This window comes from Sapajus apella, unplaced genomic scaffold, assembly GCF_009761245.1.
Source record: "Sapajus apella isolate SASKATOON/1434 unplaced genomic scaffold, GSC_monkey_1.0 scaffold30, whole genome shotgun sequence".
NCBI classification, from domain to species: Eukaryota; Metazoa; Chordata; class Mammalia; order Primates; family Cebidae; genus Sapajus; species Sapajus apella.
In genome coordinates, this window is record NW_022436970.1 from 5,187,625 (window position 1) to 5,213,850 (window position 26,226).

General features: G+C 47.1%; 1 protein-coding gene across 1 annotated transcript; it reads right to left on the reverse strand.

Annotated features, from left to right (window-relative positions):
- Positions 1-19,596: 19,596 nt before the first annotated feature.
- Positions 19,597-25,938, reverse strand: RAX (retina and anterior neural fold homeobox). The gene is made up of 3 exons (XM_032293644.1): positions 25,401-25,938; positions 24,836-25,089; positions 19,597-21,985 (listed from the first exon to the last, which is right to left on the reverse strand). Exons 1-3 carry the CDS (start codon positions 25,687-25,689, stop codon positions 21,494-21,496), a joined length of 1,035 nt encoding a protein of 344 aa, XP_032149535.1. The 5' UTR covers positions 25,690-25,938; the 3' UTR covers positions 19,597-21,493.
- Between the last annotated feature and the right edge of the window lie 288 nt (positions 25,939-26,226).

Sequence of the window (26,226 nt, forward strand, 5' to 3'; positions counted from 1 at the left end):
CCAAAGTTTTCCCTTTGATTCCTGCCCATTCCCACTGTAAAGAACAGTTAGTCCCTAGCCTGGGACGCAGGAAAAGCAGGAGCCTGGTGGCTGTTCTGCACAGCACACAATCCGTGTCCACGGTACAGCAAGATGAGAAGATTGCTTTTAAGAGCAGATGCCTTAGAAATCCTTGCAGTAAAGCAGGATACTCAGAAGGAAGAATCCAAAAGGGAAGAAAGCAGTAATGGCCTTTGGATTTGTCCTTTGAAAAGCAGTCTTTTTTACTTTTATTTTTTAGTGCCACAGGGTGGATTGCTCTGGGCAATTTGGCAGTCTTTGCATATGATTAGAGGTTCAGTGACACACCAAGCAGGCATTTCCAGCAGTGCAGTACAATTTCTAGCCTCAAAATTCTCACCTTTTAGTCCCTACTTGGGGGATATTTAATCATTGTGGAGTATCTTAACCCAGCTTGGATGTTTGGGGAGTAATCTAAGCAGAATGTGGAGGTTGCATTATTCACTTCCTTAGCCACCAGCTGTTTTGTTCAGACAACATGAAATAACTCTTCAAGGGAGATGTGTAATTATGCACCATTGTCATCCTCACAGCAAAGGATCAGTGTTCACCATGTGCATGGAAAAGACTCCTAGCCCCACCTCCAAGGGCTTTTTTTTCAATTAATCACCTTAAATCAGACCCAGATGTGACACTGAATCCTCTCCTCCATTTCTTTCCACTCTACTTAGTTCACAAATGTTATATAACATATATATGCGTTGTATAACGTATATATGATGGACAGAAGAGGTAGATCATGACATGGGTGGATTAGAGGGCCACGTGATTAATGCCGAAAGACGCATTACACTCCAAAGGAAACTCTAATAGCCTCAAGGAAGAAAATGTATTTTTCATCCTTCTACTTTCTGCCACTAATTATATACTACTCTTTCCAAGAGTGTTTGGATTCCTTAGCTCATCTTGAAAGAAATATTTAAACATTAAAAATATACTTTGGTGGCTAAGTGCAGTAGCTCACACCAGGAACCCCAGCAGTTTGAGAGGCTGAGGTGGGCAGATCACCTGAGGTCAGCAGTTTGAGAATAGCCTGGCCAACATGGCAAAACCCCATCTCTACTAAAAATACAAAAATTAGCCAGGCATGGTGCTGCATGACTGTAATCCCAGCTACTTGTGAGGCCGAGGCACGAGAATTGCTGCAATATGGGAGGCAGAATTTGCAGTGAGCTGAGATCATGCCACTGCACTCCAGGCTGGGCAACAGAGTGAGACTCTGCCTCAAAAAAAAAAATAATAATTATATATATATGTGTGTGTGTGTGTGTGTTATACAATTAATTATTATACACACACACATACACACTTTGGACATGATACAAACTTGATAATTCATATTTTTAAATATCCTCTTTTGCCTCTTTATTTAGCTCTAAGAGTTTTTAACGTATATTTTTTAATGTAAAAATCTACTCTGATGATAATTATTTTTGTTTAATATTTCGAAATAAGAGATTTCTTCTATTGATTTATACCAGTGACTGACAATCCAGCACCCTCTCCTATAGAAACATGTGGCACTTTGGCTGTCAGTTGTATCTATATTAATTAGAAATAGTTTTTGGATACACGTGACAAGACCAAATTAAACCACATATCCATGGCTTAAAGCAGGTAGAAGTGTGATTTTCTCTCATATCACAAGATGTCTAGAGGCCAGAGGTGCAGGCCAGTGCAGTGATCCAAGGATTTGGAGCCAAGAGCTTTGTGATTTTCTTAAATTTCCTTTCAAGATTACCTATAAAATGGTGGCTGCAGCTCCAGCCAACAAACACATCCCAGTTTCATTTAGAAAAGAGAGAGGGAAACAGAAAAGGGTGAGATCTGCATCATGAAAACAAAACTTGCTGAGAAAACTTCGACCTCTATGTTTTGGTCAGAACTGCATCACATGACCACTTCTAGCAGCAAAGGAAGCTAGAAAATACCATTTACTGGTGAGGACCTTGCTACCACATCACCTCCCTGCTCCCCTGAAAACAAAACAAAACAAAACAATACAAAACAAAACAAATTTCTCTTAATAAGGAAAAGAAAATGGATGTTTGATAGGTAACCAGAAGTGTTTGCCATGTCAGCTATGATTGAATGGCAAAGATTGAATCTGAGAAAGGACCAAGCTGGAACCTTAAGTCTGATATGACTAGAAGATACCTAGACAATAGACCCCGTGTTTAGTATGAAATTGCCCTGACCTGAGTCTCATTCTCAGTACTGAGTGCCAGGAAACCAGGTTTACAAATATTCTGTCTTCATGACTTCACCTGCCCTCCATCTCTGAAAACAAAAGGCTGCAATAGAGATTGTGTTTTATAGATTGGATGTCGTCTTTAATCTTTAAATGTATTAGTCCGTTTTCATGCTGCCGATGAAGACATACCCAAGACTGGGTAATTTACAAAGGAAAAGAAGTTTAATGCGCCCACAGTTCCATGTGGCTGGTGAGGCCTCACAATCATGGCAGAAGATAAAAGTCACATCTTACATCGCGGCAGACAAGGGAGAAATGAGAGCCAAGTGAAAGGGGAAACCCCATATAAAACCATGATATCTTGTGAGACTTATTCACTATCTTGAGAACAGTATGGAGGAAACTGCCCCCATAGTTCAGTTATCTCCCACTGGGTCCCTCCCACGACATGTGGGGCTTATGGGAGCTACAAGTCAATATAAGATTTGGGTGGGGACACAGCCAAACCATTTCACTAAACTTAAACCCAAGATGTGACAATTTCCAAGTATCTATTTATAGGAAAAAAAACCCCACTTCATGCTGTACCACACCTATGTTTATGCATACATTTATGTACAAACACATGAGAGAGGTATATTTCACTACACCATCTACATCCTCTTAGAAACAAGGGGACTTGGTAAATAAATTGGACTAAGGTAAGCAATGTGGACCCTGGCAGAAGGGAACCCATGGCGCTGTTTTTGTTTTCCCTGTGATTGGATTCACTAAACTAATTAAAAGATGATGATGACTGAATGATTCCCCAGGACTCTAGCTAGAAAGATCATTTGTGTAGACCTTTAGGAATAAACATTGTATCAGTGAGCACACCTGTGGCTGTTAGCAACAGAAACCCCTCAACTCAAATTGGCATGAAAGATAAAAAGATTTATGATCTGAAATACAAGAATTACAGGCTGGGTGCAGTGGTTCACGCCTGTAATCCCAGCTTTTTGGGAGGCCAAGGCAGGTAGATCACTTTAGGTCAGGAGTTTGAGACCAGCCTGGCCGATGTGGTGAAACCTTATCTCTACTAAAAATACAAAAATTAGTTGGGTGTGGTGGCGGGGCGCCTGTAATCCCAGCTACTTAGGAGGCTGAGGCAGGAGAATCACCTGAACCCAGGAGGCAGAGGTTGCAGTAAGCCAAGATTGCACCACTGCACTCCAGCTAGGGTGACAGAGCAAGACTCTGTCTCCAAAAAAAAAAAAAAATGAATTCTGGAGGGAGGGAAGGAAGAACTCTCAGGCATGTTTAGTTCAATGTAATTCAGTGACTCAACTATATCTTCAGAGATGAGGGTCTTTCTGTCTTCCCACTCTGCCAGCAGTGTCAAATTTGTCCTTAAGCTAACTTCTCTCATGGTCACAAAATGGCTGCTGGAACTCCAGGCGTCACATCCAGATCTGACAAAATTCACAGGAAGAAGAACTATCTCTTTTGAGGCTTCACCTAATTAACAGGGACATTTATTAATTATCCCTATTAATAATAATAGGGATAAATCCTTTCCCAGAGGTCTCTAAATGCCTCACACCTTAGTAACCAGCTGGGCTACATGTCTGCCCTGAATCCATCACCAATGAAGGGAATCAGGCCACAATGATTGGACTCGCCCAATTAGGATTTACCAATGAGTCATGTTGCAGGCGGGGCAAGTCCCTAAACAAAATCAATACTCTCTTGGTAAGGAAGGAGGGTGGCTTTGATTTGGAATAGACACCGACAGCATCTGCCACAAGTGCGAAGTTCATTTCTTATGATCTCACACAGCCCTGCTTCTATCAATACAGCAATCTCAAGAATTAGTCACTGCTATTAAGTGGAAATGTTCTAGGTTCCATTTCCTACTCAGAGGCTCATGTAAAGGCCTTCTGGATAGTTTTAAAGCCATGAATTTTGAGCAAGAACTAGTCCATCTCCCTTGCTCAAAGCACTCAGGCTGTGATTACGGTTGACAGGCTGTTCCTCCCTTTTGTCTGGGCTCCCTCATCCTCTGCTCCTCTCTTTGCCCTGCAACACGAGTGGCTGTTACTGTAACAACATAATTGCTGCTCTGATTCCACCACTGAAATAAACAGAAATGAAAAGGAAATAGAGAGCTTCGGCTTGCGTTCTCCTCCACCTGGCAGTTTCCCAAAATGCCTCAGCTAGAGACAGTGCAAATGGACAGGCTGGGGATTGAGCCTGAATTAAGAAATGAAAATCAAAAAACGGGCCCAGACCAGATTGAAGAGGGAGCTCCTTTCTTCCCACTTAACTCCTGGGGATGGAAGGAGAAGAGAAAGGCGAATAACGTGAAAAACAGGTTAAATTCAGTGTCAGGAACTGGCAGCATGCTGGTCTGCTGCTGCTTGTAGATAAGCTATTTGCTTCGAAAGTGTCTTGAAAATTAGAATTAGTCACAGCCATTGAAACATCCAGGGATTTCATAGAAAAGTCCAGGTTGCAAGCTTTCTCAGAATCGGAAGATCTGCTACTGGACCTGCTTTCAGAAGACAATCAATTCTGCCTGGTGCTGCCCCTATAAGTGGGGTACACATTTGCAACTTTGCCACACTCCTCACCACACCCTAATGCACACTTCTGCCTGCTCTGTGTGTTTATAGTACCTGCCTGCTCCCTCTAGGCATTTGAATTTATGCTCCCAGTTTAATGTTCTGTATGTCAGGGGAAAGGGGACTGCCCCATGATTTGTTCAATGATATTATTTAAATTCCTGTTCATGCTTATGATTCTCTACTGTGTGTGCAACATTTGTTTTTTTGTTTTGTTTTTTATTGCTGTTGTTTTGAGATGAAGTTTCGCTCTTGTTGCCCAGGCAGGCTGGAGTGCAGTGGTAGGATCTCAGCTCACTGCAACCCCTGCCTCCCTGGTTCAAGTGATTCTCCTGCCTCAGCCTCCTGATTAGCTGGGATTACAGGTGCCTGCCACCACATCCAGCTAACTTTTTGTATTTTTAGTAGAGACCATGTTGGCCAGGCTGGCTTTGAACTCCTAACCTCAGGTGATCCACCCACCTCAGCCTCCCAAAGTGCTGGGATTACAGGGTGAGCCACCATGCCCAGATGTGCAACGTCTTAGTAGAGGTTTTACCCACATAATATTTGCTCCTCCAGATGATTTTGAAGATTCACTCCTCCCCTGGCTGGTCACTGAGATAAGGATGGAAGCCTGTTAAAAAAGAGCGAGACTGCTGGGCAAATGCAACTCACTCTGAAGTGCTACTGGTGAGCAGTTCTCAATCAGCAAGCAGAGCCTGGGTGGAAGCTTGCGGAGTGTTTAGGAGCAGGTCATCTGCTTCCGAGATTCAATGGCCAAAAGTTCTCACTGTGTCTAGAAATGAACCAAAAAGCAGTTCTTACATAGAGTTATGCTGAGCTCCTGTAGTCTGTGTGGCCCGAACCACATCTGATCTCCCTCTGCTCTGTTTCACCTAATTTTGTGGCACTTTATGTGTTCGTGAGATAACTGAAAGCACAGTTCTCATAAAATGAACAATCAGCAGGGCGTGGTGGTGCAGGCCTGTAGTCCCCGCTATTTGGGAGGCTGAGGCAAGAGAATCACTTGAACCGGGAGGCGAAGGTTGCAGTGAGCCGAGATCACGCCACTGCACTCCAGCCTGGGCAACAGAGTGAGACTCTGTCTTGTGGGGGGAGAAAAAGAACAATCATTATTTAGAGGTTAACTTGGCAAATAGAAGTTTTCCCTAGCCTCCTGATAACTAGCTTGAGAGAGAGATTTGACTTGCATGAAGGCTTCAAGTGATTTCATATGATTTTTTTAAGAGATGGGGTCTCACTATGTTGCCCAGGCTGGAGTACAGTAGCTATTCACAGGTACCCTATCATCATTCACTAAGCCTCAAACTCCTGGGATCAAACCATCATAGTTCTAGCTACACAGGAGACCAAGGAAGGATGATTTTTGATAGGTGAAATGTTAAAATACAGTTTAAAAAAGAGTTAGATGGAGAGCCTCTTTGTCAAGTTTGAAGACAATAATAAATGTCTTTGTCCAGTCCTGGTCCTGGTGGGGAACTGGGGCAGTGGCTTTCCTCTATCTCTCCTAACTCTGCTCTATTTGCCGAGGGGCTCTGTCCTGAGCTTCATGTTTGACTTATCCCTGCTCCTCCAGGCCTGAGAGCCGGCTTTCTTCATTTTGAGTTGGCCAAAGGCAAAAGATGCAATCCCAACCACTGCCACCTAAACAAGAAGCCAGGTATTCTTTAAACTGAAAGAACGTTTGTTACAGGCCGAAGTGCAAGTCAGGTGACCATAGGATTCCAGCTGTGGCCCTGGTGGGTTGTCAGGGTAACCCAAGCCCCGCCCCATGGGTGTTGGTTTCCAGGGCATAACCCAAAAAAGGAAATCTGAAGTTGTTACTCCACTGGTGAAGCGACCTCTGGATTTAGTTTCTGGTAGACCTGAACCAGGATTTTTCAGCTGAATTTCCAGCTTCTGCTGAGGCAGAAGGTTGACAGTCATAACAAGCCCTTTATTTATTAAGTCCAGGGCTGAGAGACAATATTTCTCTGCTTGTGTTCTCTCAATGAGTTCAAAATGAACCTCATCACCTGAATCTTTTTCTTGAGGGAGGTTGGAGTAATCCTTCTGCTGTACTGCTGCATGGCTGAAAAGACCTCTCCGTGTGCCACCTGGCTGCCTTCCAAGGCATTCCCCACATGCCCCAAGACCACAGGAGTTCAGGCAATTCTCATGCTTAAAACCTTCCATGACCTCCCCTTGTTCACAGGCAGAAGGTCAGCTCCTTACAGCAGTCTAATGCCAGGCCAGACCTGGCCGCTGCCTCCAGCCTCACCTGACACCTTCTCTGCCTCAGTGACAAGACTCCACTCCCACTGGACTTCTGTTTCCATGGATTCACCAAGCCATTTGCTGCCTTGGACCCTTGCACATCCTGCTGCCCCTCCTTGCCTTTATATCTTGGCTTGTGTGTTCCTTCTTCAGAGAAGCCTTCTCTTTCATCAGCACCTCTGCAAAATTAAGTTACACTTTCCCTTTTCATTGAAATTTCGACCGTTCAACCCAGCAACCCCATTACTGGATGTATACCCAAGGGAATATAAATCATTCTACCAAAAAGACGCGTGCACTCACATGTTCATGGCAGCACTATTCACAATAGCAAAGATATGGGACCAACCTAAATGCCCATCCACAGTGGACTGGATAAAGAAAATGTGATACATAGACAGCATGGAATACTATGCTATCATAAAAAATGAAATAATGTCTTTTACAGCAACACGGATGCAGCTGGAAGCCATTATCCTAAGTAAATTACCAGGGAAACAGAAAACCAAATACTGCATGTTCTCACTTATGAGTGGGAGCTAAACCCTGAGGGCACATGGACACAAAGAGCAGAACAGTAAGCACCGGAGCCTGCTTGAGGGGGGAGAATGGATGGAGGGTGAGGGTTGAAAGACCACCCATCGGCTACTATGCTCACTACCTGGGTGAGGAAATCATTTATACGCCATACCCCAGTGACATGAAATTTACCCATTAATAAACCTACATATGTACCCCTGAACCTAAAACAAAAGTTGAGAAAAGAAAAAAAAAAAGAATAATACAGAGTGATCCCTTTTATACTTTGCCTGGTTTCTTCCAATGGTAACATTAGGCAAAATTATACTACCACCGCAGTGAGGATACTGAACGACGTCAACGCCACAGGATCCTGGTGCGGCCCTCTTTTGACTACACTCACTCTGGATCCCATCACCCCCCTTTGCTATGTCCTCCACTTCTAAGATTTGTCATTTAGAAAATATTATATAACTGGAATCATACAGATTACACATCTTTGGGACTGGCTTTTTTTCCTCAGCATCATTCCCTGGAAGCTCATTGAAATTGTTGCAGGTATCAATAGTTGGGTCTTTTTATTGCTAAGTAGCATTCCATGGTTTGCATGTACTACAAGTGGTAAGCCACTCACCTGTCGAAGGATATCTGGGCCAATGCCAGTTTTTGGCTATTACGAATTAAGCTGCTATGAATATTCAAGGTTTTTTTGTGAACATAAATTTTAATTTATCTGGGATAAATGCCAGAGTGTGATTGCGGGGTTGTATGGTAATTACATATTTAGTTTTATTTTAAAAAACTTGCCACACTGTTTTCTAGAATGGCTGTATTTTACACCCTCACCCATACTGTATGAGTGGTCCAGTTACTCATATCTTGTCAGCATTTGATGTTGTCACTAATTTTGATTTTAGCCATTCTGAAAGGATACAAGGTAAAACACACATAATATTAGTCACATTTCTGTATAGTAACAAAAACATACAAAAACTGAGATTAAAAGCACAATATCATTTTCAACCACTCCAAAGAAAATGAAATACTTAGGAATTAACTACACAAAAGCGCATATCTCACTGCGATTTTCATTTGCATTTCCCTGATGGCAAATACTGTTGAGTATCTTTTTACCTGCTTATTTATCATCTATATTTCTATTTGGTGAAATATCTATTTGGTAAAATATCTGTCTTACCTATTTTCTAATTAGATTGTTTTTTAAAATACTGTTGAGTTTCGAGAGTTCTTTGTATATTTTGATGCCAGTCCTTTCTTGAAGATGTGATGTGCAAGCCTATTCTCCCAGTCTAAATCTTGTCTCTTCAATGCCTTCAAAATGGGCTTTCCCAGAGCAAAGGTTTTTAATTTTGATGTACAGTTTATCAGTCCTTTCACAGATCATGATTCTGGTGTCAAGTCTAAGAATTCTTGGGCCCGGCGCGGTGGCTCAAGCCTGTAATCCCAGCACTTTGGGAGGCCGAGGCGGGTGGATCACGAGGTCAAGAGATCGAGACCATCCTGGTCAACATGGTGAAACCCCGTCTCTACTAAAAATACAAAAAATTAGCTGGGCATGGTGGTGCGTGCCTGTAATCCCAGCTACTCAGGAGGCTGAGGCAGGAGAATTGCCTGAACCCAGGAGGCGGAGGTTGCGGTGAGCCGAGATCGCGCCATTGCACTCCAGCCTGGGTAACAAGAGCGAAACTCCGTCTCCAAAAAAAAAAAAAGAATTCTTTCTGTCTCCAGATTCCAAGGGTTAATGCTTACGATTTTTTTCCTAAAAGTTTATAGTTTTACACCATTTTGAGTTAATTTTTGTGTAAGGAGACTTAGGCTGAGATTCATTTTATTGCTCACTGTTCCAGCACTGTTGATTTAAAAGGCTGCCCTTTATCCATTAATTTGCTTTTGTACTTTGCTGAAATTCAGTGAGTGTATCTGTAGGTCTATTTCTGAGTTCCCTGTCCGATTCCATTTACCTATGTGTCATTCTTCTGCCAATACCACATTGTCTTGATTACTGCAGCTCTATATTAGGCAGAGTGATCCTCCCATTTTATTCTTATTTGTCAAGATAGTTTTAGTTATTCTAGGGTATGTGCCTTTCTGCATAAATTTTAGATTAAGCTTATCTATGTCAACAAAAAGTGTTGCTGGAATTTTTATGGGAATTGCATTAAACCTATAGATTAATTTGAGGAAAATTGACATCCTTATTATGTTGAGTCTTCCAATTCCTGAGCATGGTATGTCTCTCCATTTATTTAGGTCTTTTCAATTTCTTTCATTAATATTTTGTAATTTGAGCATACAGATTCTGTACATGTTTTGTTAAGTACATACCTAAGTATTTAATTGTATTTGAAGTGATAGTAAATAATATTGTGTTTTTAATTTCAGTTTCTTATGTTCTTTGTTAGTATACACAAATGCAATTCATTTTTGCATGTTTATCTTATATTCCACAATTTTGTTAAAATCTTCATGCTTCCCCTTAGATGAAAAGCTCCTCCTTTCCACTCACATTCTCACCCAGACAAAATCAACTCAACCACAGGGATTTTTATATCACTAAGAGCACCGTAAGAAAAATCAAGAGGCTAAGAAAGCGTATCCTTCCATGTTTTCATGCTGCTCCATCATTCTCATCAGGAAGAAATTAGTTCTAAGTTAATTTATTCAAAGCGTGATTGACTTCACCTTTGAAACTCTCATGAGCAAATACTTACATGAAGCTCAAGAACTCAGGGGAACTCAGAAGGAAAGGTCATTTTCTGGCTGAAGCCTTTATGGCTGAGGATTGCAAGAGGGAGACAGACATTCTACAGAAGCGTCTACTGCACACTCAGCAGATGAAGTTCTCAAGACAGCCATCAGATGGCAGCCTCAGCCAAATTACTGAAGTAAACTTGTTCACTGGATCAGAATTTTGTAGCTGGAGATATTACAGGTCCTGTAGACCCCACCCTTTGTTTCCCAGCCAAGGGACTCTAGCCAGAGTGAAGTCTAGTCCTGTTTAAAGCCACATATCAAGTCAGTAGCAGAACTAGGGATCCTACTATCTCCCAGCAAGAAATCCAATAATCTCCCTATGATTGTGAGATTGGGGTGATTGTCCCCTCATCCCAGAAAGAAACAAAGTAAGGTACAGAAAAAATATAGAGAGCTGCCATTTGAGTGCCCAGACAGCTGTTTGAGTTTCAGCATAAAGACTTACAGGCTAAAACTTGAGCCTTGAGCAGATTTTTGGTCAACTATTAGACAGTCAAGTTAACCAAGGACCCATTTGCTCTAAACAACAATAACAAAAAGAAGTAGGTTTAGGGGGAGATGAAGGGGCTAGGAAGGGGTGGTGGGTCAAGGATAGAAGAAAACCACGGATAAGTCAGCCACAGTGGTGCACGCTTGTAATCCCAGCACTTAGGGAGGCCAAGGCAGGTGGGTCACTTAAGGTCAGGAGTTCAAGACCAGCCTGGCCAACATGGTGAAACCCCAACTCTACTAAAAACACACAAAAATTAGCCAGGCGTGGTGGTGGGCACCTGTAATCCCAGCTACTTGGGAGGCTGCAATGAGCGGAGATTGCGCCACTGCACTCCAGCCTGGGTGGCAAAGCGAGATCCCGTTTCAAAAACAAACAAACAAACAAAAAAAACAAAGAGAGACCCCTGGAGGAGATGAGCTTTGAAAGAAGAACTGAAAGATGCAATGAGAAGAGAAAAAGCATCTTTCAGAGGAAACATAGTGTGTGCCCAGGTAAAGAAGGAAAAACAAGCCCAGCATTTCAGCAAGGATCGCCTCTGCAAATGGGAAGGAAGCCAAGCTTCCCTCCAAGCCTCTCTCTTCTCATACGTTCTCCCAACAGGACCTCTGGCCTCAGCCCCACCACCTCACTTAACTGTCACTGGCCAAAAATCATCTCTAGCCAGTCTTTGACATTACAGAGTGCATTTAAGTGATTATTCTTTTCTCAGGGTAGCTAGCACTTTAGGCTTGTCTCTAATTTTGGATAAAAAGGCATTGTCCACACCAAGCAATAGTGTAGAGATCAACAGTATGACCTTCAATGCTGTGACGGTCAGCTGTTTAAAGCAGAGGATCTCTGTTACTAAGAAGATAAATGGAAGACAAGATGGATGAATGAGTCTTGTGGACGAGCCTTGAAGGCAGAAAAGGCATTGAGGTTTGGAACTGTAGGATTTTGTGGCGTATTTATCACTGCACTTAAGCCAGTGGACCCTCAATATCTGTTAGCTAATCAATGCATCTTTACTGACTCCAAATGGACTGAACTGGTAAGGGAGCAACATGATGAAAATGGTATTTAGGAAAAGTTTTCCAATGTGAGTACCTGCTGCAATGTGTGTAAACAGCAAGAGCCTGGTGGGAATTCCAGTTTTGTCTTGTTTTTAACAGCTTTATTGAGATATAATTCACATACCCACCATTCACCCAAAGTGCACCATCCAGTGGCTTTCAGTATGTTCACACATATGGGCAACAATCACCACAGTCCATTCTAGAACATTCTAATCACTTCAAGAAGAAACTTCGTATTTTTTTACTTATTATTCCCTTTCTGTCCCCATGTCCCTGTATCTCATCATGAAACTACCATGAATCTACTTTCTGTCTCTATAAATTTCCTTATGCTGGACTTTCATATGAATTTCCATTCATATAGTGTGTGGTTTTTGGTGACTGGCTCCTTTCATTTAACAAAATGTTTTCAAAGTCTATGCGTGTTGTAGCATGTATCAGTACTCATTCCTTTTCATGACAGAATAATATTCCATCATATGGACATACCACATTTCATCAGGTCACCTGATGATGAGCATTGAGTTGTTCCACCTTTTGGCTATTATGAATAATGCTATTATAAACATTCATGTGTAAGTTTCTGTGTGGGCATACAGTTTTCATTTCTCTTGGATGTATCTTACCTGGGAGTGGAGTTGCTGGGTCATGTGGTAATTCTGTGCTACTCATTGGAAGAACTGCCAGAATGTTTTCCAAGGTGGTTGGCCTATTTTATATTACCATCAACAGTGTGTGAGGGTTCCAGTTTTTCCACATTCTCACCAACACTTCTTGCAACCTGACTCTTACATTTAAGTAATTGATCTATTTTGAGTTAATTTTTGTATGTGGTGTGAGGTAAGGATCCAGCTTCATTCCTTTCATGTGTATATCTAGCTGTTCGAATGGAAAAGACCATTCTTCCCTCATCGAATGGTATTGGAACCCTTTTTGAGAATCAGTTGGCCACAGAGGTTTAAGCTTTATGTATGGATTCCATTCTTTCAATTGATCTGTATGACTATTCTTATACCAGTATCACACCATCTTGATTACTATTGCTTTGTAGTAAGTTTTGAAATCAGGCACTGTGAATCTTCTTGATTCTTTTTCAGTGTTGTTTTCGGATATGCTGGGTCCCTTAAAATTCCACATGGATTTTAGAATCAGCTGTTAATTTGTACAGGGAAGTCAGCTAGGATTCTAATAGAGATCATGTTGAATCTGTAGATCGGTTTGGGACTATCACTCTCTTAATGATGTTGTCTTCTGATCCTTGAACATGGGATGTTTGTGTATTTATTTAGCTCTTTTACTTCTTTCAACAAAGTTTCGTAGTTCACAGTGTAAGTTTTGAACTTTTTGTTAAATGTATTCCTACTGTATTCTTTTTGGTGTTACTGTGGTTGGAATTGTTTCCTTAATTTCATTTTTAGATTGCTCATTGCAATTAGGTAGAAATGCAATGGAATTTTGTATATTGATCTTGTCTCCTGTAACCTAGCTGAACTCATTTATTAGTTCTAAAGTTCAAAGCCTCCAAGTGAAAAAGTATGTGGTGGTTCAGTGAAAATCAGAGTGCACTGATGTCATTTGAACAGAGAGTGAGGAGAGAAAGAAAGTAGAGTGTGAATGCCAGCCACAAGCCTGGAAAGATAGATGAGGTCAAATTTGGGAAAAGCTCCAATGTCATACTCAGGAACTTGGCTCTTCTTCCATAGGCCATAATAAATTGTTTTTAAGCAGAAGAATTGTTTGAGACAACTAATTCTGACTACAGTGTGAAAGATAGATGGAAAGGATTGAGGAATAAGGAGACCAGTATGGAGACTGCATTTTTAAAGCTCCACAGCTTAGCAAAAGAAAGAGAGCTGGGCAGTGGCTCATGCCTCTAATCCTAGCATTTTGGAAGTCCAAGACGGGCAAGTCACTTGAGGTCAGGAGTTCGAGACCAGCCTGGCCAACATGGTGGAGCCCCGTCCTACTAAAAATACAAAAATTAGCCAGGTGTGGTGTCACATGCTTGTAATCCCAGCTACTCAGGAGGCTGAGGCAGCAGAATCGCTTGAACTCAGGAAATGGAGTTGTGGCGAGCCAAGATCATACCACTGTACTCCGGTCTGGGTGACAGAGTGAAACTCTGTCTAAAAGAGAGAGAGAGAGAGTGAGAGAGGTGGGGCGGTGGGGGGGGAGGGGGGCTCAATTAATTAAGAAATATCATAAAATGGGCCTCTATGTAGGAAGTGCCATAACAGAAGCACTGCATGCCACGGGAGGCCATGTAGCATGAGTGAGATGATAGAGCCCTGAACTGGAAAACTGGCAGGAAGAGGAAAAGCAGAGGTAGGTGAATACAAGAGACGTTCTGAAATAAAACTGATGGGTCTATGTACTTAACTGCATATAAGGGTTGAAAGAAAAACAATAAAAGAATTGGATTTAGGTATGGTTGGTCATGACGCTAAAAATTAGGATCAAAACAGAGCCCAGGCAGTAGTTCGGCGTGAGTATGCTGCTCCGCAGTGTGATGGACCTGGATCTCTCTTTTTTTTTTAATTGTTTTTTGAGGTGAGGCCTCATTCTGTCACCTAGGCTGGAATATATTGGTGCAACCTCTGCCTCCCAGGTTCAAGCGATTCTCCTGCCTTAGCTTTCCAAGTAGCTGGGATTACAGGTGCCCGCCATCATGCCCGGCTAATTTTTGTGTTCTTAGTAGAGATGGGGTTTCACCATCTTTGCTAGGCTGGTCTCGGATTCCTGACCTCAAGTGATCTGCCCGCCTAGGCCTCCCAAGTTGCTGGGATTACAGGCGCAAGCCGCTGCGCCCAGCCAGGAACCTGGATTTCTTCTATGCTGTTGTTCAGCATTCTCACCATGTGGCTTCATGGCATGGGCCAAGCTGGCTGCCCCAGCACCTGCATCACAGTCAACAGACTGCAGGAGAGGGGCAAAAGAAGGGTTTTTTTCTTAATAGCATAGGCCACTATTTTTATTTATTTATTTATTTTTTGAGATGGAGTTTCACTCTTGTCACCCAGGCTGAAGTGCAGTGGTGCAGTCTCGGCTCACTGCAACCTCCACCTCCCAGGCTCAAGCAATTCTCCTGCCTTAGCCTCCTGAGTAGCTGGGATTACAGGTGCCTGACTCCACACCCGGCTAATTTTGTATTTTTAGTAGAGACTGGGTTTCAGCATGTTGGTCAGGCTGGTCTCGAACTCCTGACCACATAGTTCACCATGTAATCACATTTAATAGAAAGGGAGGCTGGGGGATGTCTTTATTCAAGACAGCCAAGTGATCAGCTAAATTTTGGAAGATATATGGCTGAGAAATAAGGCAGAAAGGAAATTGGGATACAACTTGCCTCAAGAGGTTAAGAATTACTCTAAAAAAAGAACTATTCTCATCATATCCATTGGATGCATATAAGTGCTGAAAGAGCAACAAGGGTTTTTAAGGAGATTTTAGGAGCCCACAGAGCAAAAAAATAAGTTTTTATTTGAACACATTTATTTTGGGTTAGCTTCTGGGATGCTCAGGTGGAGAAAACCAGTAGGCATTTGGGAATTTATGTGCAGTTATGTCCTTATTTCTCCTCCTTAGGCCATGCTGCTTGAGTGTTGGGACTTTATCATTACAGGTCCACCATGGGTTGCGTGTGTGTGTGTGTGTGTGTGTGTGTGTGTGAGAGAGAGAGAGAGAGAGAGAGAGAGAGAGAGTCTTGCTCTGTCACCCAGGCTGGGGTGCAGTGGTGCGATCTTGGCTTACTGCAACCTCCATCTCCCCTGTTCAAGCAATTCTCCTGCCTCAGCCTCCCGAGTAGCTGAGACTACAGGCACCCGCTCAGCTGTAATGCCGGCTAGGCCCACCATGCTTTCTAACAATCTGCAGATTAGATAAAGACAGCAGGAAATTAAGATGGTATGGGAAAGAAATGCAACTAGAGACACATTAAAATATATGTTGATCCCTGGAGAGATTACAGAATGCAGCCACTGTTAGGATTGGAGAAAACATTTTGTAGACAACTTTGAACAGGAAGACATCCTTGTATGCAATTCATTTAGAACCCACTAACATGAACACACACCCTTATACTAAGCACAGAGCAGAGGAAAGCCGCTTCTCAAATGAGCTGTCACATTTAGGTGTCTACCTTCACCTTCAGGTGAAGGAGGGAGCAGAGAACTTCGAGACCTAGTGCTCCAGTGAGGTTTGCTGACAGTACCCTGTTTAAGGTCCCAGTCACAACTGGGCCACAGCTCTCCTGTCTCCCAGGCAGAGGAGCTGCCACTGCACCTGCCATTAAAAAGCCATCAGGCTCAGCGTGCTGGGGAACCCGGCAGTCTCCGTGTCCACCAGGGCTGGGGGAGTCCTGCCAAGGATCTAGATGATTTAATCCAGTTTACCAAAGGAGTTTTACAGCGAGGAATTAAGGCGTGGTAAAGGCATTAATCACTAATGAGTCATTAACTCTGCCCACTATTGTACAGTTAACAAGCGGAGACCAGATTATTGGAGCTAGTCCCCAATAAAAGAGAAGACAAGTTCACAGAGAGCACCATCCGCCTCCACAAGGGTCGGGTGCGCCCGTCTGGCGCTGCGGGGTCTGCCTTTCCCAGGAGAGCGAGAAGGCACTAAGGGCTCCTGCGGAGCTCCGGCCACCGGAGCAGAGAGGAAGTGCAGCTTTTAATTACTTTAATTGTATTTTTTAATAAATTAATTTTTAATTTCATCTTCCCTGAAAGTCTTTTTCTGTCCGCCTTCTGGAGGCTTGGATTCCATTCATGTAATAAAATTCTGTTGGTGGGAAGGTGCTCTTGGAATGGAGGCTGGAGAAGCGGACTGGGCGAGGCTGGGGGTGGGGCTGGGAGCCTGGGGTGAGGGGCTGAGCTGCATGGGGTGGATGACGGAGAGAGCACGTCATCAAATACTAAAGCCTCCAGGCCTCTGGGGTCTGCACCAAGGGTGCCCTCACTGTAAGCCGATCCGACGTGTGGGGAGTGCTCTCTCTGGAAGCTGAGTTGGGGGTCGTGGTCTCTTTTGCCGCCCCTGCCCTCCCACTTCCTGCGCGTGGGCTCTGGAGGTCTCCACAAAGACTTTTAACTAGCCCGTGAATTTAGACTAGAGAGGGAAGAATTGGCATTCCCTCTTTACCCTCACCAGATTCTCAATTAACTGGGGCACGGTTGGGAACAGGCAGGGATTGTCTCCATTAGTTTGACAATTCCCATTCCCTAAACATTAAATATATATTTAGGATAAATAAATGCAGTAGGGTGGTCCCAGTTTAGTTGCCGACCTCTGGCCAAAGCCCACCCCTCTCGGGGGTTCTCTTCCCGTCCCTCCAACCCATCCCACCCTCACCAGTTCGGATCACCCTCCTAAGCAGCACAGGTGGGGGCTTGGACCGGCAGGGGACAGAACCGGCTTCAGAACTAGGAAGTCCACTAGGGATACACAGCCTGGACCCGTCCAGGGCCGCAGTCGAACCTCAGGACAAGGAGCGAGGGCTCCACCGCGATCCTACGGCTGCTCTCTTAAAGACGAGCCTCTGGAGCCGAGCAATCCCGAGCAATTCAGAGAGGCTGAGCCCTCAGTCTCCTGCGTCCGTGCAGGAAAGAAATTGGGCTGTGAGCATAGCCAACGGAAGCCGGAGCCCTGGCGAGTACTATGGACAGGCCGCCCTTGCGCGCAGAGACTAGGAAAAAACGCAAAACTTAAAATGCTCCAACCAGCACGGTGGCTCACGCCTGTAATCCCAGTGCTTGGGAGTTCGAGGTGGGAGGGTCCCTTAAGGTCAGAAGTTCGAGGCCAGCGTGGGTACACATAGTGAGACACCCGTCTCCACACACACACACACACACACACACACACAAAAGAAAGAAAAAAGAAAACAAAAAACATTAGCCGGGCATGGTGGTGTGAGCCTGTGGTCCCAGCTACTCGGGAGGCCGAGGCGGGAGGATCGCTTGAGCCCGGGAGGTCGAGGCTGCAGCGAGCTATGATGGCACCACTGCACTCCAGCCTCGGCGTCAGAGCGAGACCCTGCCTCTGACAAAACAAAACAAAAACTACTGTAGGGCTGGCTGATGGTGGCCTGGGTCGCGGAGGAGGTCCGCTCCCGGCAGTCTCCAGCTCTCGGGGTCAGCGGAAAACCCCTGAGGCTCAAAGGACGGTCAGCGCCCCGCTCCCCAGCAGTGCCTGACTCCGCCCTTCTCTCGGCGCGCTCCAATCCTCGGCGTCCTTCCCCGCCCCGCCCTCGCTGTATGGGAGTCCCGCCCAGGCCCCGCGCAACCCGGTTCACAGGAGCAGAAGAGGATACCCGTCTACAGACCTGCTTGCTTTCCTCCTAGGGCGGGACGTCGTCGGGGCTGGGAAAGAAGGATCTCCAGGCCTCTTAAATTGACCGAAGCCAATCGACGCTCGCCTCAATCTAGGTCTGTGCTTGGAGCAGCACGGTGCCTTTTCTTCTGGAACCTCTTAAGACCCATGTGGTTCTTGTTTTCCTTCTGTGGGCACTGGTGGCATCACCTGAGCCAAACCTGCTGCCTCATTAGGGAAGATTCAAGAACCACTGAAAGTGATTCTCGGGAAATCGATGCAGGCTTCGCTCGGGGTCCCTGAAAGGCTTATGCCCGTCCTAGAACAAACCAACCGTCCAGTTTTGGAAGCTTGTGCCCCAACATCGGCCCGCGCTTCTGCAAAGTGGTTTCTCTTGCCATGAGCTTGAGCAGAGGCCCCAAGTGTTTCAGGGTCGTCCGGGCTTTAATGCTCTTTATCACAAGCTGCTCACCTCCAGCCAGAGTTAAGAACTGGATTCCCGCCCCATCTGCACCCCCACTCCTGAGCTGGCAGTGAATCTCCCACCCTCAGAGCTGCCCTGCAGGGCTTGGGGATGGGGGAGTCCTGGGCAGATGTCGTGTGCAGATCTCTTCAGGAGGCCTTTGAAAGCACAGCTAGTGCCCACTGCTCAGGATCTTAGTTCCCAATATGGCCTAATGAGCTGTCCTAGAATTGAAATAAGGAGCACTCATCAGCAATGTTTTCCCAACACGCACTATGATGGACACTTCTGGTTATTTCAGCCCCAACACTTAGAAACAGTGTAAACTGGGGCAACCTCTCTGTTCCTCAGCCTCCTCGTTTATAAAATGGGGCTAATTGTATCTTCCTGGTAGGATTGTGGTGAGACTTAACCTAGTAGATGTAAACTTCTCAGAAGAGTGCTGGCACATAGTCACCCTTCAGTAATCATTAGCTACTGAATCATTTTCCAAGGGCTTGTCTCTGAAATCCGTGTATGGCTCACTCTTTTGATGATGGTTTAGAAGAAAATCTATTTTCATCTGAAACCAAACAGTATAAGAAAACAGTAGAAGGGGAGGTAGCAGAAAAACTCATAAGGAAATAATTGAAAAACAGCACAGAGGGGACAAAAGGAATAATCTTGGCAATGATCTAAGGGAAGTGAAGAGGCTGATGATGGGATGCTCAAGGTCACAGGTGCCCAAGACTGCAGTAAGAAGGAGGACAGAGCAAGTGTGGTACTCACTTGGAGCCTATGAAGTTGGAAGTTCTGTAAATAAATCAACCCTAGGGAATGAAAGGATGAAACAAACGACAGGCCAACCACACATTCATTCTGGTGGGTTTTTTTCTTGCTAAGAGGTGGTAGCACATGGGCTATTCCATTCATCTACCCCAGGGAGACATCCTTGTGAGGTAAAGTGCAGATATTACCACTTGGGGAAAAGAATTTATTCAGTAAATTTTTGCTGATCAGCCTACTGCGTGCAAGGCACCAGCTGGAGGTCTAGGTATACACAGCCCTGGTTACACAATAGCCTCTTAGGACCCGCAAAGAAAGGACTGGATGATGAGAGTTCCCTACTCCTAGCCCTGGCGTGGTCATCCTTTTCCCAAGTCGGTTTCAGGAACCGGAGAACAGCCGGGAATATTTCGGGTAAACGGGAACCGTGATTACAATGCATATTGCGTCATGCCTGGGTCTTGGTAGTTTACATAAAGCCTTTACAGGGGATCTTATTTCATCTTTTCCACCTTCCAGGGAGATAGGGTTCATTTAGACGAGGAAAGGGGACTGGAAGCTTCACTAATTTGCTCAGGACCAACAGACAGTAGCCAGTTGATACTAATTAAGGCTCTAGCGGCATCATCCGGAAGGCACGCTTAGGGACAGGGGTTGTAGGGTGGACTGGGGGCCGAGGACCTGTTGGCGGGCAACCTGCTGGAGGTGGTGCAGCTCCAGTGTCAACGGTGGATGCCGAGGACGCTCAGGAGGGAGTCCCTGACTCCCCCGAGTCTCAGGAGCTTGTGAAGCGGGCTGAGATTTCGGGATTCCTTCCCCGCCCTAGAGCCGGAGCCAAAGAATTGCAGATACTGTCCAGGGCAAGCCTGCAAGAATTAGCCGAATTAACCCTCGGGGCGGTGGAGCAGGGCGCTCCAGGACGCTCTCCTAGAGCGGCTCCTAACCAGCCTCACCTTTTACCGAACTCTGGGTTTGCTGGAGTGCGGCGAGTTGGGGAGGTAACAGAGTCTCGCCGCTCCGAAAAGGAAAAGCATCTCTTTGCCTCAGTTCTTGTACCGCTAGTCATCAACCCTGGGTGTCAGGGACTGGCACCGAACCGGAGATCTATCTGCAAGGTGAACTGAGAGGAGCTCTTAGGGGAGCGGGGACGCCAGGGGCCCTCACCCTAGGGATGGTGGTCCTCACGCTTTCTATTGAAGTCAGACTTCAAAGTATCAGCCGCCGCTGGACTATGGGGCTAGCATGGTAACTAGGAACGCGCCAGCGGCTGAGCCTTAGTTCCATACACTCCCGACCCACATGCGCCCGCCCGCTCCAGGGAAGGGCGCCTCGCGCGTCCAGGTCGCTGAAGCCTTCCGAATGGGAACGATTCTCTGCGGCAGCGAAGTGTCCCCAGAATTTTCACAAGGGAACTCTGAGCTTCATCGCAGTCCTCCGCTTTCCCTGACCCACCCTGCCCATCAGCGCACCCTCCTCCCATACCCCCATATTCACTCCTCACCCCAAGTCCTGGGCGTGCTTAAACAGATTCGAAACAAAACAAGCAGGTCTTTAATTCTCCTCTCAAATACTTGGAAACTACTTATACAAAAGTTCCTCAAACTATTTTTCCACCTCCCCTTCTTCCCTGTTATGGTTATCTGGGGGGGTCTCCAAGCCTCCTGGGAATGCCAAGTTCAGGAGCTTCAGCCCTTTGGGCCTGGAGGCTCCAGGACCGGTGGGGATGGGAGCGGCGTGGCCGGCGTGGCCCGGCAGCCTCTTGCCCTCCAGGGCTGAGGTCCGCGAAATGTGTGGAGGCGGCCAGAGGACCTTTCCTCTGGCCTGAAAGTCACCCTTCTCCACTTGCGTCGGGAGCAGGCGCCCGGCCCTGAACTATGCCTGGAGGGTTGCTGGCTGGCAGACGACGAGGAAAGAGTGGCCGAGTGGGGTGTCCCTGGGAGAGAAGATGCGGGTACGGTGCGCTCGGCCCGGGGTCGGCTCCCTAGACGGTCCCCAGTGCCCCTACAGGGCCTGCCACGGCTTCCCGATGGCCTGGATGTGCTCCTTGGCTTTCAGACGCAGCGCCGCGATGCTGCTGTTGCGCGGGTCCGCTTCGTCCAGCGGGAACTTGTCCCCGAAGCCCGGCCCGCATGGGTAGGAGGGCGGCGGCGGCGCGAGAGGCTGCAGGCCGGGGCCCAGCGGCGGGGAGTTGAGGAAGGGCGGCGGCGGCGGCGTGTAGCTGGCGGGCAGGCTCTGCGCCGGCGGCCCGAAGCCCGGCAGGCTCTGCAGCGCGGTGGCGCCCCCGCCCGGCAGCGGCGGCCCGAGCCAGGACTCCAGCGGCAGCGCGCCCCCCGCCGGCCCGCCTCCGCTGCCCGGGCCCGCCCCAAGGGGCGACAGCGTGGCCGAGGGCGGGGAGCGGCTGAAGGAGAGGAGGGGCGAGTCCTGCAGCTTCATGGAGGACACTTCCAGCTTCTCCTGCCTCCGCCACTTAGCCCGTCGGTTCTGGAACCACACCTGCAGGAGAGAGCGCAGAGGCCGTCGGGCGGCAGCGGAGGCTGCAGCTGCGCCCCCGACCCTGAGCCCATGCAGCCCGGCCGGCTCCACTCTCTCCCCCTCAAATAAAGCTAGGGGTGCAGCTGTCACGCACCTGCCGAGAGGGGCCCGGATCTTCCTTCCTTCCACCCCCTCCGACCCCTCCCACCCGCATTCTCTTTTCTTTTCCATCCCTCTCTCTCTCTCTCTCTCTCTTTGGCCTCTTCTCTCCATTTCGCTTCTGCTGAGTCTCTTTGTCCCGTCCTAGTCCTCCGTGGCGTCCCACCCTTTTCTCTGTTTATCTCACCCATGGCTGTGGTTGTATTTGTTTCCAACTCCTAGTACGGAGCAGAAACTCAGGGGAAAAAAGTGAATTTAACTCTGCAATCGGCTGGTGGAATCTTGAAACGAGATCTCACCAATTTTCTGTGACCTGTCGGCTGGCAGCCCCTCCTAACAGTTTTGACTTTCTTCTTCTCTGCATGGTACAGCTCTCAATTGCTGTATTTTGGTCTCAGACTTTCTGTGCTTTATCTACCTTTTGTCTCTAAACACAGGTATAAATATTGTTAAGTAGAGTAACTGGCAAGAATGGCTGTTGAAATTCAGCTCTTTTCACGGATTACTAGTTATAATAACTAGATAGGAGCAAGTGGGTTTATTTTGCCCCAAGCATATTTGAATTGCTGCTTTGATATTTTTATTTTTATTTAATTGATATCTGCTTACTACTTCTGCTGTTTCTTTTTACTTTCAAAGAGTATAATCCTTCAAGTCTATTATATCTATTTTACATTACAAAGTTAATTTTGCCATTACCCTAAGACCTTAGCTCAATGACAAGGTTTTTTGCTTCTTCTTTATATAGAGAAAGTCCTTGCCAAGAGTAACATCTGTTTTCTTCCAAATCAGAAACTTCATTACTGATTTGATAAAAACACTAGAAAATGTGTAATTATATATTTACTACCAGTTCCACCTTCACAGGCAAGACAGAGAGAACGCGTTTAGTAAAGAACACAAAAGAACTTCAGCCAAACTCGTGGCTTTAGTGTTACATTTATGAAGGGAAATGGGGAGACTATCGCATCCTCAGAAGGGAGAAAGCAGTTTTCAGTCCATAAGGGCAGAAGACCCCCTAGGAGAGCTGAAAAAACAGCAACCCAGCACCTAAGCACAGCAGGGCAAGTGTGTGAGAGGCTGCAATTAGGGAGAAAAAGAGAAACAACAAAAGTGTAAGTACCCTGTACCCTCCCCTAAAAGATGCATCTGCATAACTAAGGGCTCGAGTCTCCCTTAAGTATTAGATATTTGCCAACAGTAGAGAAATGAAACACTGACTTGGGTGAGGGCTCCTGTCCCACCACCTCTTGGGTTTCCCGGCTTGTCCTACTCCATTCCTGACCACATCAGCTCTAGCCTTCAGATCCAGCGTCCTGGATTCTAGACAGAAGGATTGAGCTGGGCTATTGCAATGCTCTACTGTTGCCCTCTGTCCGTGCGGGAGACCCTGCCTAGTATCTCTACTATCTGATTACATCATAGTCATGTGTTAAGAATGGCCATATGCTGGGTGCTGTGCTGGCCTGTGGTCACAAAGAAGTCACAGACACTGTTCTCAAGAATCTCACAAGGTAGAGAAGCCAAAACCCCTGAACAAGCAACGAGGGAGGATGCAGGTGGGCTCATGTGCCCAGGGAGCTGGAGTCTGCTTTGCTTGGATTCTGTAGGTTACTGGAAGGCTTTTCCTGTCCTCTTTCTCTTGTATTCGTTCCCACTCCCATCCTTCCTTTCTTAAAAGTAGGCGCTAAAATTTCCACCCCTTCAATGAAATCACTGCAGCTTTACTGTCCCAAATTAGGAGACATTGAACTGTCCTTGCTGGTTAATCCCAAGTCACATTAGGGAATTATATTTTTTAAGCCATGACTTTTACTCATTATTTTCAACTCTTAAACTAAGCAGAAAAAAAAAAAAAAAAAAAGCAGCAGCTTGTCGTCTTGTACTTTTAAGACATGGATAAAAGCTTTGAACACTCGAGTATTCTCATTTCCTGGAAATCTAATTTATTAGACACACAGGAAAATCCTATCGTAGTTCCACTGCCTTTCAGATGCAGTGAAATTTGCTCCCAATGTCTCTCTTTCAGCCCTCTGTAAACTCTCCCAATTTGGAAATCCTCCCAGATTTTTCACAGATGACTAGCAAATATTTAAGGCTTTCAAATATTTTAATGATCAGGGATTAAAGATAATTCAGCTTTAATTAAAGCGAAAACCCCTTAATAATAAAAAGAAAAGGCCTTTGCATCGAGAAGTTTGGTTGGATATGCACCAGAAAAGGAAAAGTCAGTTTCTTAAACAAATCCACCCGAAGTTTCAACTTCGAGGTGCCAGGCCCTTCTCAAGGAAACAGGGTTTTCGTTTTCAACACGGTATGCGCAGCTAGTGACGAGGGTGGCATTTGGGGCTCCCATACTGTCACCCTGGAGCAGCTACCTGCATTCTCTTTCCACTCAGCAGCCCCCAACCCCTTCCTCTGTCTAATGAGCTGTTGGCCTCTTCATCTTGTAAGTCATTCCCGCCTTCCCTTTTTAGTTTAGAAGAGGAAAACCCCCAAAGGGGAGCCCGTACTACAAACTGGAACAGACTGCCTGAAGGGTAGTGCACAGCGAACATCGAAGATTTGTGCCTCTCCCTTGGGACTCTGGGCGTGCCAAGTCCAGGAAGGACAGTAATACATGCGTGGATGCCCGTGAATTCCGAGAAACACTAGCTGCAGTTTGGGCCTCAGGCCCTCCCGGATCCCAGTTCCTCAACCTGGGCGCTTTACCTGGACCCGGACTTCGGGTAGGTTGACCTTGCCGGCCAGCTCCTCGCGGCTGTACACATCCGGGTAGTGGGACTTCTCGAACGCGCGCTCCAGCTCATGCAGCTGGTAGGTGGTGAAAGTCGTGCGGTTCCGCCGATGCTTTTTCTTGGGCTGTTCCTCCTCTGACAGTTTTGCTTCGCCGGTGGCTGGCCCGACGGGCAGCCCTGGGCTCGGCCGTGCCTCCCCGGGCTCCTTGGGGCAGTAAGGGCGAGGGGCTGGGGCGACGAGGCCCGGGAGGGTCAGAGACGCTCCCCGGAGCACCCTTGGGCCCGGGCCGACCACGCCTTGCCGTGGGCGCTGGCCAGTCCGGCTGCGGGCTCCGAGATGGCCCAGGGAGGTCCGGGTTGAGGGCAGCGATGGGTCCTAAACTTTCTCTGAATGCAAACTGGAAGCTCCCGCCATAGACAGAGCCCCCAACCCCGCGCCCATGTGCCTTAATACAAGTTAAGGAAGGGGCGCTCTCGTCGGGCAGACTCCTAAGCTCGGGCGCCCGAAGGGCCTCGCACAGCCAAGGGTGAGCACTCACCTTCGTACTCGGGGACAGGCGCCGGGGCTGGCGGCGTGGAGGGTTCGGCTCCTCCTTCGGGCGCCTTGGGGCAGGCGGACCGCGCGCCCAGCCTCCTATCCCGCTCCTTCGAGCTCCGGGCGCTCCCAGCCGCGGGGAAGGTGCCAAGGATCCCGTCGTCCTTGGTAAACCCCAGGATGGCCTCGATGCTGTGCAATCGAGAGGTGCTACCGCCCGGGCTGCGGAGCAAGTGGCCGGCTAGCGAGAAGCTCCCGTCGGCCATGGCAGGCGCGCAGCCCGGCAGGTGCATGGGGAGCGTGGGGAGGCGGGGGGGCGCTTTGGAGATGGAGAGGAGAGGCTCGAAGTCGGCCCTTCCCGGGTGCCGCGGTGCAACCCGACGGGTTCCGACCCTAGGTCAAGATCAGCGGGCGAAGCCCGCCAGGGCTGCGCACGCTGGGGGTGGCCGAGCGCTCAGGCCGCTGCTGCCTTAGTCCCAGATGTCGGAAGTTCGGGCTCGGAGTAGCTGGGGCTCCGGGCTCTGAAGGCAGGGAGCCAACTGGTCCTTGGCTCCTCCCCTCTCGCCTGGAACCCAGCCTCTTCTCTCGGCCCCTCCCTTCACCGAGGGGCGGGTCCTCGCCCGGCCCAGCCTCAGGGTCCTCGCTTGGCCATCCCCAGGCGGGCACTAGGAACATTCCCCTCCTACTTCTTGATCCGTTTTAAGCTTTACAAACACACTCCGGGGATCGGCGACTGGATGCTTGAAAGGCCCGGGAACCCGATCGCGGCCACCTCTAGTCCTGCCTCAGTGGAGCCGACGCCGTTGGGCTCATCTCTCCCCTTGCGTGTG